General features: G+C 41.9%; 1 protein-coding gene across 1 annotated transcript; it reads left to right on the top strand.

The window, feature by feature from the left end:
* The first annotated feature begins 6,664 nt into the window (after positions 1–6,664).
* LOC119287529 (ABC transporter A family member 2-like) lies at positions 6,665–12,655 on the top strand. Its single transcript, XM_037567084.1, has 16 exons — positions 6,665–7,080; positions 8,360–8,591; positions 8,775–8,944; positions 9,060–9,245; positions 9,433–9,528; positions 9,616–9,816; positions 9,904–10,060; positions 10,152–10,378; positions 10,466–10,583; positions 10,679–10,755; positions 10,839–10,928; positions 11,016–11,159; positions 11,243–11,557; positions 11,649–11,729; positions 11,805–11,981; positions 12,148–12,655. Exons 1-16 carry the CDS (start codon positions 6,712–6,714, stop codon positions 12,400–12,402), a joined length of 2,895 nt encoding a protein of 964 aa, XP_037422981.1. The 5' UTR covers positions 6,665–6,711; the 3' UTR covers positions 12,403–12,655.
* The last annotated feature ends 601 nt before the right edge of the window (positions 12,656–13,256 follow it).

Genomic DNA, 13,256 nt, shown 5'->3' with positions numbered 1-13,256 from the left:
GACATCTAACACGTGAATAAAACACTGAGTTTCACCATCAGATTACTTCAAATATCCCTTTTCTGATGGAAGAAGCAACCTCTTGAACTGTGATCAGGCATCCCTTTTCTGATGGAAGAAGCGGCCTGCTAAGATCTAATTAGGCATCCCTTTTTCTGATGGAAGAAGCAACTGAGATGGAAGAGGAGGCTAATACAGTGCAGCATGATCCTAATTCCGATAAGTAATTTTCCTATCCAAATTGTCGCTACTCTTTGCTTATTCTCCTATAGAAATCTTTTTCCAGTACTATTAGCCCCAACATTTTGTATGCACGTCCACAAGTCTAATGTTCATGTTGCTTTTACATTACAGAGTTGTATTGCCTAGTTTGGTACCTCATGTTGGCATGGAATTCAGAGATTCAAATGAGGCTTGGGCATTTTGGCTTACCTACAGTGGACAAAAAGGATTTGAGGTCAGAAAAAGGTACACAAACAAAAGGCCAACAGATGGCAAGGTCACATCATGTAGATTTGTTTGTGCAAATGAGGGTCATCGAACACAAGACAAGAGGGATTATTTAACAAAATGCCCTCGAGCTGAAACTAGAACCGATTGTCAAGTCTACATGAATCTTAAAATGGATCGAAAGAAGGAAAATCTGAAAGTGTCTGAGTTGGTTTTGGAACACAATCACACACTACACCTGCCAGAAACCTTGCACCTAATGGTATCACAAAGGAAAATTTCAGAGTTGCAAGCATTTGAAATTGAAACGGCGGATGATGCAGGAATTGGGCCAAAAGCTGCACATGAATTGGCTAGTCGCCAAGTTGGTGGATCACTCAATCTTAGTTATACCCTCCGTGATCACAAGAACTACTTGCGTACCAAGCGCCAATGAGAAATGGCATATGGTCAAGCAGGTAGCGTGCTTAAATATTTTCAAGACAAAATTGCTGAAAACTCGTCATTCCAATATGCATTGCAAATGGATTGTGAAGAACAAATAGCAAACATATTTTGGGCTGATGCAAAGATGATCATGGACTATGCACATTTTGGTGATGTTGTCAGTTTTGACACTACTTTTGGAACAAATAAGGAGAGCAGGCCCTTTGGTGTGTTTGTCGGTTTCAACCATTTTAGAGAAACTGTAGTTTTTGGTGCTGCTCTCATGTATGATGAAACATTTGCATCCTTCAAGTGGTTGTTTGAGGCCTTTCTAATAGCTCATAAAGGAAAGGGGCCTAAAACATTCTATACCGATCAAGATGTTGCAATGGGAAAGGCAGTTGGGGAAGTGTTTACAGAAGCATGGCATGGATTATGCACCTTTCACATTATGCAAAATGCTGTCAAACATCTACGTGAAGAGAAGGATGAAGAGCTGAATGAAGAGAACAAAAAAGAGAAGAAAATGGGGAAGAAGAAAGGGAAGAAGAAAGAGAAAAATGAAGAGAAGAATGAAGAGGAGGATGAAGATACAAGTATTCTATCTGATTTTAGCGCGTGCATGTTTGAGTATGAAGACATTGCAGAATTTGAACAGAAGTTTGACCTCATGAGGAAAAAGGTGAGTAAGCAAACCTGGTTGGATAGTATATATAAGTTAAAGGAAAAATGGGTTGAATGTTATATGAAGGACATCTTCACATTAGGAATGAGAAGTACACAGTTGAGTGAGAGTTTAAACAATGACTTGAAAATCCATTTCAAAGCAGATTTTGATATCATCCGGTTCTTTAAGCATTTTGAAAGGGTTGTGCAAGGGAAAAGGAATAATGAACTGAATTCAGAATTTGAATCAAGGAAAAAGTTGCCTAAATTATTTATGAAGATACCACCACCTATATTGGTGCAAGCTAGCAAGTTGTATACACCATGTATATTTGAAGCTTTTCAAGGCGAATATGAAATATCCTTATCAGCTTGTACCAAAGCATTGGATGGTTGTAATGAATATCTTGTTGGAGATTTTACCTATGAGGAGGAGTATAAAGTTATCGACGATCCTTTGAAGCAAACAGTTGAGTGCAGCTGCTGGCAGTTTGATAGAATTGGGATATTATGTGGTCATGCCCTGAAAATTCTTGATTTGATGAATATCAAGTCACTACCGGCACATTATGTGTTAAAGCGATGGTCACGAGAAGTACGAAGCGGAACTGTACAAGACAACATGGGAAGAAATATAATCGCAAATTCAAATATGGATGCCATTCTTGGCTACCGATATATGTCCCTCAAATTTCAAAATTTGGCACATCGAGCAGCCAACTTTCAAGAATGCATCGTGTTAGTAGATAGCACACTTGACATCCTTGGTAAGCAGATTGAAGAAAAAATTACTGCATGTACAAGCACATTTGGGTACCCATGTACTATTCCCACAAATGCTAGCCCACCAAATGACTTGTTGGCTAATGCACGCCTAAAGAAAAAGGATATCGAAGCAAAAAGTGCAAAACGAAAAAGAAATTGGCTTGAGATGAAGCACAAGGCTAGGAAAAAGAGAGAAAACAAAACTACATCACAGTTCGAGGAAGAGGTATGTTTCTAAATAACTATTGTCTTTTCAATGTTAATATTTTGCCCATCAATTCTCATAACCCTCAAATTTTCTTTCATTAGAAGAAACAAGAGGTTGGACAAGTTGCAGATGTTATAGTTTACAAGGACAATATGAAGGAGTCTCAAGATTACAAGGACAGTCTTAGCTTTACTCAACTTTTGATGGTAATCTTGCCCATATAATTAGTCTACAAATTTAGGGGATGGCAATTATTCTTATAAATACTTACTTATTTAATTCAATTTCCAGGGACCAATTACAGATGATCTATTTACTGGGTCGTGGTGAAGTGCTACTGTTTTTGGGAAACCATGTGCTATTTACTTGAATGAGAGCACAAACAAGCATGGTTTTGTGAAATTTGGCCATTCAGTTCAGTTTAGGTTCTAGTTGATCAATCAGCTTTTTCATGCATTTCAGAGATATACTCCCTGGGTTGGCATCTATTTTGTTCAATGCACCTGCAATTTCTGTATGCATGCTCATTTACATTCAGCAGCCAAAGCAGGCATTATGACTTGCAAATCATTTTATTCTTGGAAGGACATGCTCACAAATTGTCAATAGCAGGTGCTATCCTCTTTAACTACACCTGTTATATGCTTTCAAATTTACTGGAACAATTCTTCAGCCAAAACAAACATTCAAGAAAGGAGAAACATTTTCCATACAAATCTGTTCAACTCTGCACATGTACAAGTACCATCCAAGTTGGACCAATGCAAATGTAGAAGTACAAACTAGAACAGTAATTCAATCATAACATTCAAAATGCTGCTGTAGCTTCTCTCTTTTTACTCTGAAAACATTAGTACATCAAGACACAGTACAAGCAGCAGAGCAGATGGGCCGCAGAAGCCTTGACGAGGTTGGCTTCGTGGCCTCGGCAGCTCCACGGCCTCGACGGCGCCGGCTCCGCAGCTCCACGGCCTCGATGGCTCTGACGCATCGCGCCCTGGACGAGGCAGCTGCTGGCTCCGCTGCCTCCACTGCTAGGCGGCCTGACACCTGGACGAAGCGGCGGCTATCTGCCGCCTCCACGGCTAGGCGGCGTCCCGTCCTCCCGGAGCTGCTACTCCCCGCCGGCGAACCCTAAGGCGAGGCGAGAGTTCCTTTTTTTAACGAGACGAGAGCTGATGCGATGAATCGATGGGTGCCGTCCTGTTGGGCCGGATGGGCTGCTTGTGTTCGTGTGGACACGAATGAGAGAGAAGGAAAGAGCGCACCTCACAGCGAGTCGTCAGATCGCCAACGGACGGCGCAACGCGTACTACTTCCCTCGGCAGTAGATCGATCTAAGTCAGAGGATCTCGTTCCGATGGTGGGGTATCGATTCTGGTGATTGGGTGCCGATTCCGGGTTGCCGGGCAGCGAGGTGCTAATTTTGGTGGGCATGAAGTAGAGAGAAGGGGAAGGAGAGGAGATGACCGGCGCGGGAGCCTAAGGAGGGACCTGAAACATTCCTTCCGGCGCAAGCGGTTGACGGATGGAATGCCCTCCAAACCAGCGCCCTCAGTCTCCAAAATATGGAGGCTTGTAGGCTCGATATGGAGTGCCCTCCATAAATTATGGCGACTCGGTCCGGATGTCAACTCTGCTAAAGTGACCTTTTAGGTCAAAACACCATATTGGCGGTTATTATGCCGATCGAGCCGATATGGCGACTTTGGTAGAGTTGTTCTTTGTTCAACAACCAAGGGGTGCCCCATTGGAGTCTTCCCTTTCTCTTGGAGGATAGATTTTCCCCTCAAAACAATTTTCTTAGGACCCATGAGGTTTTTTTCTTGTCTATGGCATCTAAATAAGGTGGGGCAGGGTGATAATCTCCTGATGGATAAAAGAAGAAGAATATAAAGCCTCATCCCCACACATCCTCAAAAGCTAAAACGATGAGTGATAAAAGCGTAGGGCAGATCGAGGCGGCAAAAGGCGCACCACCCGTAATTCACGTCTCTTAGGGAAAAAGCCACGTGACGGTGGAATGCGAGGCAGACGAGCAGTCTAACAAAGACAATGTGTTAGACTAAGGCCGGGTAAACATGGAACAAGTCACCTGTCGATGACAAGACAACGTGAAGGACTTGGCAACTCACCCGTGGTCTCATTACACATACTGATTGGGTTGGGGGGGGGGCTTATCGAGGGGGAGTGGGTTCAACACTTACCTATGCATCAGATGTTATATTGTGGGTCGTATGTTCCCGCTTGTGCACGGTATGGGAGGGTCGTGCCTGGATGACCAATTCCTCAAACGTGACACCCCTAGTTTCCTTTAAAGAACGCATGCAGTTACTAGACATAGAGAAGTCTAATGCTTGTATGCCAAGAAGATCGAGACAGAGGACGATGGCCCCAACCAAGAGCACTATATAAGGGTCTGGACCCGACCAAGAGCCCTATATAAGGGTCCCGACCAAACAAGAGAAGGGAAGGGAAGAGCATAATTGGTTTGGTGCCAAAAGTTGGCATGCCAATATTTGGCAAATGCCAAATGCTGGCTAGCGATTGGTTGGCTACCAAATTTTCTTGTCAATCTCATAAAAAGTTGCCAACTTTTGGCAACTTATGATTTTGCCGAATGTTGGCAATGCCAAATGTTGGCATCAAACCAATTATGCTCACTCCAGAATTGCTAGAAGCGTAGAATAGCTCTTCAGTAGATCTAATCTAGACATCGCATCTAGATCATCCACCTCCAACACCGGTGACTCAACTCCCAACTTGTCGGATCAAATTTACAAAATTTATCTTAAAAACATATACACTACATTAAGGAATGCAAAGAGTAATACATGGAGTACTAATTTAATGATGCATGCTTTGGTAGGATAGTATGTATTTATTGTGAGAGATATCTTCATGAATCCCCAGAATCCAATTTATACCCGCAACAATGGAGTATCCATAATAGTAACTAAATGAGATTATCTTAAATAACAACCAATAGTACTCCATTCGTTCCAAAATATAAGGTGCGTCAGTTTTGACGCAAGTCAAACTTATGCATGTTTGACCAAGATTTTAGAATAAAATATAAGCATCTACAATACACAATAAATAAAATATGAAAGTACTTTTCATGGTGGATCTAGTGATAAAAGTTTGGTATTGTACTCAAAACTTGGTCAAACATGCACATATTTGACTTAAAAAAATAACACACCTTATATTTTGGGGCGAATTATTTACTTTGCATATTATCTTTGTCTCAAGTCAAACGTTGATGAAGTATATAAAATAAATGTTAACATCCACGATATCAAATCAATACCGTTACAATGATCATAGAATATATTTTCACATCATATATGTTTGACACTACGGTAGTGTCAAAAGAAGGTCTTATATTTTGATACAGATGGGGGCATTCATTATTGTGAAAGGGTATAATATGTTCTGTAAACTTGATCAAACTCTATAAACTTTGAGTTATATCGGAACTAATACAGAGTAAATAGAAACGAGAGGACTGTATAAATTGTACTCTCTCCAATCCAAAATAAACGTCGCAGTTTTAAACTAAGATTAGTTCAAGCTTAGTTTAGAATTACAACACTTACTATGGAACGGAGGAAGTATTTGACCAAACTTATAGATCAAAGTATCAACATTCACAATACCAAATTGCTATTACTAGATTCAATATGGAATTTAGTTTCATATTACATTATCTAGTATTGTAAATGTTGATATTTTAAATATAAATTTGCAAAGTTTGACTTAACACAAATCTCATACATACAGAGTAAAAAAGAAACGGAGGGAGTACACTAATTTCCTGCATATCTTGTGTGCGATACTCACCACGGTGGCTGGTGTTAAAAAAATGAGACCAACCCAAGGACCAATCCTCATTGGCTTTTCTTTATAGAAAAAACTTCGTAAACACCATGTATCCGTGCCAAGACTCGAACTCGGATGGGCTGGCAGCAACGTCAGCTACCCAGCCAACAGGTCGACGCCCCGTCCTCTACGGTGGCCGGTGTTAAAAACTGAGGAACACAGCTAGGACAGGAGGACAGTCCGGCGCGGCTGCCTCTCCTCCAGTTTTCCGGCCGTTTTCAGTCGCCCCCCTAATAAATACCCAAACCATTCTCGGAGACCCAGGGAACTCGAACTCCTCCGCCCCCAGTCCACCCCCACCTCCACCCCCGATGGAGCTCCTGAGCGGGCCGGCGCTGGCGTGGCAGCAGTACCGCTCCCTGCTCCGCAAGAACGCGGCGCTCGCCTGGCGCCACCGGCGCTCGTCGGCGCTGCAGCTGCTCTCCTCCCTCCTCTTCATCTTCCTCATCTTCTGCATCGACCGCGCCGTCCGCTCCCGCTTCTCCTACACCACCGCCTACCAGAACGTGCGCGACCCCAAGGCGCTCGTCGCGCCGCCCATCCCGCCCTGCGAGGACAAGTTCTTCGTCAAGACCCCCTGCTACGACTTCCTCTGGAGCGGCGGCGGCAGCGCCCGCGTCTCGGCGCTCGTCGACGCCATCCGCAGGAACAACCCCGGCCGGACGATCCCCGCCGAGAAGGTCAGAGATTTGATTCCTCTGTTTTTTTGTTTTTCCAGTCATCGGTTTGACTCTGCGCGCAATTATTCGTGGTGGATTAATTTCGCGGCGTGCGTTCGGCCGGTCTTCGTGCCGCGGAGTTGGTTGCTCGCACGTTTAGCGTGACGATTTGGGGGTTTTTTCGGTGAGGGGGGTCGAAATTCTCCGTGCGTTCTTGTCGAGAGAAAACTGCCTGAATTATTTTGAGGAACTGAGTTGATTTTAACCGCTCCATGAGGTCGTCAGACTGAACTGTTTGGACTCATGTAGTAGCATTGTGGTTTGGTCCCAGGTCTGAAGGTTTTCAGTTTTTTTACTGCTCGGTACAGACAGATTTTAACTTTCTTATTGGGTGAAAACTTGATTTTGGTGGAGGACCGGCTTATGTGCGACGTCAATTTTTTAATTTATATATATCCTTCAAGCCTTTTTGAGGAGATTCGCTGATTTGATGTTGAACTTAGATCATCATTTGGGTTTGATGTTGACAATGTCGCTATGTGGTTTGCTTCCATTTGGCTTACCACCGCACTCCAACCAAACGGTGGGCACCCACTTTGGATGCCAGAATTTTGCGATTTTTCCTAAGAAAATGTTGGGGGAAAAGAGCCTATTTTGTTTCTACTTGGATGCATGCAGGTCTACCTGGAACAGCCAAATTCAGTTCTGGCTTGTCTTAGATGACTTTGATGTCATTTTCGTGCCACAGTTTAATTTATTTATCTGAGTACACAATGTCTTTCCTTGGAAACGAAGACGGTGTGAATGTAGATTTGAATCTAACTGAAAATATGCTTGCTTTAGCACAGAAGAGACGATGATATCAAAGAGTGGTGTTGGTTTATTTTTCAAAAATAATATGTTTTCTTTGCAAACATTTTTAAATGCAACCACAACCTCTTGTTAATTGAATGTAATGGTCAAATCAACTAATGTACAGGCCCTGTTTTCCTCTGTACTGTGGTCTGAAATACAGTAGTATACTTCAATTCAGCTGCTGAAGCTTTTCATTATTTTTCATACACAACTTGAATAAATTAAGGATGGTATTCGGGATAAAATAAATTTTAACTAATAGTTTACTGTCAGTTGAATAAATTTGAATTTTGTGATAAACTGCAACCTATAGCATGTGGACTAGTTAAAGTTCTTGAGTTTCTTCAGGGTTACTCAAACAACTTTGCAGGTCACCCTTGAATTGTTTATTACTCGATATGCGACAGTACATGCTACCTAAATTGTTTCATGGTGAGTTTCTCAGGTCTTAGGTTTTAGCACTCCAGATGAAGTCGATGCTTGGCTATTTGCAAACCCGATGCGCTGCCCTGGCGCTTTGCATTTTCAAGATATAAATGCCACCCAGATGTCGTATGGTATTCAGACAAACTCCACTCCAGTAGCTCGAAGAGGAACATATGAGGACCCCACCTTCAAGTTCCAGATACCGCTTCAAGTTGCAGCTGAGAGAGAAATGGCAAGGCTGATTCTTGGAGGTATTGCTGCTTCTGTGGTATTTTAAGGAATGCTTTTGTTTCACGCGTACCAATTAGTATGTAGTACCACACTTTTCATATCCTTTGGCAACAATTTTCAGATTATATGTATGCAGCATAAATAAGTGTTGCTTCCATTTTATAGTAGTACTTGGGAATAACAGTAAATTTCATGATTGACAGATCCAAATTTTAGCTGGACTGTGGGATTCAAGGAATTTGCTCACCCAGCAACTGAAACCTTCTCTACAATTGCCCAAGCAGGGCCAACTTTCTTCCTTGCCATTGCAATGTTTGGATTTGTTTTCCAAATCAGTGCCTTGGTTACAGAGAAAGAACTTAAACTTCGTCAGGTTCAAGCTTTTTCCGTCTCTCCATCTGCATGCTACGATTTGTGTATCTTTTTTTTTGTCGAGGTTTTTATGGCTTCATGCTTGGCATCACTATTAAGTTTGGTACCATTCACAGGCTATGTCTATCATGGGTCTCTATGAATCGGCTTATTGGTTATCATGGCTTACCTGGGAGGCCTTGCTTACATTACTCTCAGCACTTTTCACGGTGCTCTTTGGGATGATGTTCCAGTTTGACTTCTTCCTGAACAATAGCTTTGGAATCTTATTCATCCTATTCTTCCTCTTCCAACTGAACATGGTAAGCTATATATACTGATCGGTATGCTTGTTTTGCTTGTCTCTATTTGGAGTGTTAAATATAGATAAATATCATGCTTCCATGAATGAATTTTGTTTATTAATTTTCTGAATTTCTATCAGAATCTGCAGACAAATGTTTTTTTTTCTTTTTTCCTTAACAGTCTTCTTCATGATAATTTCTGCAGCTTGGTTTTGCTTTCATGATATCCACATTTGTAGCAAAAGCAGCATCAGCTACTACTGTTGGATTTGCAATATTCATCATTGGATTCTTGACACAGGTAATGCTTGCTTAATCATCATCTTACAGATACAGTATTTCAAGTTGTCAGAAAATAAGCAAACCCCTTGGTTACTTGCTTGTGCAGCTTGTTACAACCTTCGGGTTCCCATATTCAAATACCTATGAGGCGTACTACCGGACAATATGGTCCTTCTTTCCTCCTAATGTTTTTGCCCAAGCCCTCAATATTCTAGGTAAGGCAACAGCAACTCCAGAAGACAAAGGTATTAGCTGGAACCAGCGTAAAACGTGCCAATCCTTTGAGACGGACTGCGTCATTACAGTAGTATGTACAAAACTTTGCTCATTAGCAGGTATTTACTTTTAGTGCTTATGCAACTTAAATCCCTGATTGTTTGCAAACATCTGTCAGGATGACATCTACATATGGCTCATCTCCACATTTTTCTTGTGGTTTATCCTGGCGATCTACTTCGACAACATAATTCCAAATGTCAATGGTGTTAGAAAGTCAGTGTTTTACTTTCTGACGCCTTCATACTGGACAGGGAAAGGAGGCAAGATGCGAGGTCAGAGTTTATTTAAGTGTGCAGTAGTTCTTCACCATGTTTTTAGCTGTATTATGTAACGATACTCATTAATCTGATTGATCCACTCCAGAGGGAGGCCTTTGTAGCTGTTTTGGTTCGAACCGGCCGGCTGATGATGCTAGCCCTACTGATGAGGATGTTCTTACCGAGGAAAATCTAGTAAAAGAACAAGCTGCAGGCAATGAGGTAGATCCTGGTGTTGCGGTTCAAATACGCGGCTTGCGGAAAACCTATCCAGGAAGTTTTAATATGGGTTGCTGCAAGTGCAAAACAACTAAGCCATTCCATTCTGTCAAAGTGAGCTCTCAGTGATCTTCTAGTCTAGTACTAAAAGCAAGCAAGCTTTGGTTCCTATGATATTAACCACCTAATAAATCTCACCAGGGCTTATGGGTTAACCTTGAGAAGGACCAGCTATTTTGTCTTCTTGGCCCAAATGGAGCTGGTAAAACAACTACAATCAGTTGCCTGACTGGTATCACACCAATTACCGGCGGCGATGGTCAGTGTCATTCCTTCCCTGCAGCAATGGTTGGTGATATGATATGTTATCAGTAACTATGAATATGCTAACAAGCCACTTTGAACATGTGACAGCTTTGATTTATGGTCATTCCGTTCGAAGCTCTGCGGGTATGTCTAATATTCGCAGAATGATTGGAGTCTGTCCGCAGGTTGGTCTTTTAAACATTCATTCACATATTATCATGCAGGCGCTGTCCAGTTTTAATGGAAGATAAATATGTTTGCTTTGCAGTTTGACATCCTATGGGATGCATTGACGGCTAAGGAGCACATGGAGTTGTTTGCCAGCATCAAGGGGTTGCCATCATCAACAATCAAGTCGGTATGTTTCTTAAGAACCTATAGACAACTACTCCCCAACACTCTCCATTGTTTTGCATATTAATCTTTCTCTGTTCATCCAATGCAGGTAGCAGAACAGTCACTAGCCCAAGTGAAGCTCAGCCAGGCAGCTAATGTTAGAGCAGGTAGCTACAGTGGTGGAATGAAACGGCGGTTAAGTGTTGCGATTGCTCTAATTGGTGACCCAAAATTGGTGTTTCTTGATGAGCCGGTAGAGACCTGTCAGATTTTCATCGGTTCACTTGCTACACATAAAATGCAACATGTTAATCTAACCATTTATATCCTACACAGACAACTGGCATGGATCCAATAACAAGGAGGCATGTCTGGGACATCATCGAGGAGGCAAAGAAGGGAAGAGCCATTGTATTGACCACACATTCAATGGAGGAAGCTGACATCTTAAGTGACAGAATCGCTATCATGGCAAAGGGGAGATTGCGGTGTATCGGCACTTCAATAAGGCTGAAGTCGAAATTTGGAACTGGGTACATCGCTAATGTGAATTTCTCAGGAAATGGTCACACACAGAGCCCTAACATCAACGGTGATGCAGAGGCCGCAGTTAATCCTAACATAGAATCTGTCAAATCATTCTTCAAGGAAGTATGTGTCTCATCCTTAAACTAAATGTCATTCAGATTCGTTTCTCTTATTATGCGGAAATGTTAAACCGCAAAAAATGTTTCTGAAACAGAGGCTTGATGTGGACTCGAAAGAGGAAAGCAGGACATTCTTAACGTTTGTCATCCCCCATGAGAAAGAACCACTTCTGACGGTAATACCTTGACACCCAAATTATGTCACACATCATTAACTGAATTTATGACACAAGAGTACTTTTTACCAACAGAGGTTCTTTGGGGAACTCCAAGACAGAGAAAGGGAATTTGGGATATCAGACATTCAACTCGGTCTCACGACACTTGAAGAAGTCTTCCTGAACATTGCAAAGCAAGCCGAGCTGGAGAGCTCTACCGCCGAGGGGACACTAGTGACTCTTAACCTGTCATCCGGAGCATCAATTCAGGTTTTCCCTCACTAATCCTAGGAACATAACTGCACCTGCGAACATGAAAGATAACTTGTCTGAGATGCATATAGCTGACATCCAGTATCATATGGTGGAGATACCTCTAGTCTTTATTCAGCCCATTGTGAACATCTCTCTGAATTCACCAACTTTGTGAATGCAGATACCCAAGGGGGCGCGTTTCGTGGGCATTCCTGGAACCGAGACGGAGGAGCATCCGAGAGGAGTCATGGTGGAGGTGTTCTGGGACCAGGATGACAGCGGAACGCTCTGCGTCTCTGGCCACTCTGATGAAACCCCTGTGCCGGCAAATGTGGAGCTGACAAGGCCTCCTTCACTTTCGCGCAGGGGGTCGGTCGGCCGCGGAGGCCCTGTAGGGTACGTCATTGACGAAAACCAGGTCCCCACAGCAAGATGATGAGCTTGACGCAGGAGGTCGACCGATTTTCGTGTGAACTATCTCAGGGGTGGTTGTAAGTATAGAAAGGCTGGTAATGTACATTATGTTTGTACTAGAGCATTGTGGTATCCTGTTTGCCGTGGTTAATTAAGGGCTTGGTAATTAATAGATGGAAGATGATGTCGTTTTTGTCTTGTGGCAAGTGTGATGACACATATTGTAGGGTTGGTTGAAAAGTATATTATGTTACAGCGAGTTGATTTGTTGCTTCGGGATTGTATCAATGGTCACTTTTCTCAAGAGTGGACTGTAATCTGGTCATCTGATAGCCTCCCAACCTTCACCAGAAAAACATCAAGGAACCAACCAGTTAATACCAAAAAAAACCAACCAGTTAATTTTTTTGAGACAATAAAAAACCAACCAGTCAATGGCACATCCATACCTTTCTTGCACGGTTTCGATCGGGCGGGGATATGTCTTGCTTTGTGCTAGACGAATGATGCCTTCAGCTTAAGGATGCCTTAAATTAGCCAGCCCAACTTGACGTACATATTTTTTGTACTTTTTTTTATTTTTTTATATTCAAAATATTATACTAATATACACATATTCCTAAAAATTAATTTACTTAAATTCAAAAAATATTCACTGCGTATTTGGGAAATATTAACAAGTATTATTTAAAAAATGTTGATAGTATTTTCGCAAAAAACATGTTGATAGTATTAAAAAAATATCCATGATATTTAAAAAACATACAGGCTTTTAAAAAATTTATGTGATTTTTAAAATGTTATACAATGTTTCTGTAATTCAAAACTAAATTTCCGACCATTTAAAAATGTATTTTACATTTTCAAAAATATGTT

The sequence above is a fragment of the Triticum dicoccoides genome, chromosome 1A, assembly GCF_002162155.2.
Source record: "Triticum dicoccoides isolate Atlit2015 ecotype Zavitan chromosome 1A, WEW_v2.0, whole genome shotgun sequence".
Classification (NCBI taxonomy): Eukaryota; Viridiplantae; Streptophyta; class Magnoliopsida; order Poales; family Poaceae; genus Triticum; species Triticum dicoccoides.
This window is presented reverse-complemented; position numbering and strand designations above follow the sequence as displayed.

Excerpts from the sequence above, each read along its gene's own strand:
- LOC119287529 (XM_037567084.1), top strand. The coding sequence starts at position 6,712 with ATGGAGCTCCTGAGCGGGCCGGCGCTGGCGTGGCAGCAGTACCGCTCC. Across the intron at positions 9,246-9,432 it reads TCCTCTTCCAACTGAACATG|CTTGGTTTTGCTTTCATGAT; the intron begins GTAAGCTATATA and ends TAATTTCTGCAG. Across the intron at positions 10,756-10,838 it reads TGATTGGAGTCTGTCCGCAG|TTTGACATCCTATGGGATGC; the intron begins GTTGGTCTTTTA and ends TTTGCTTTGCAG.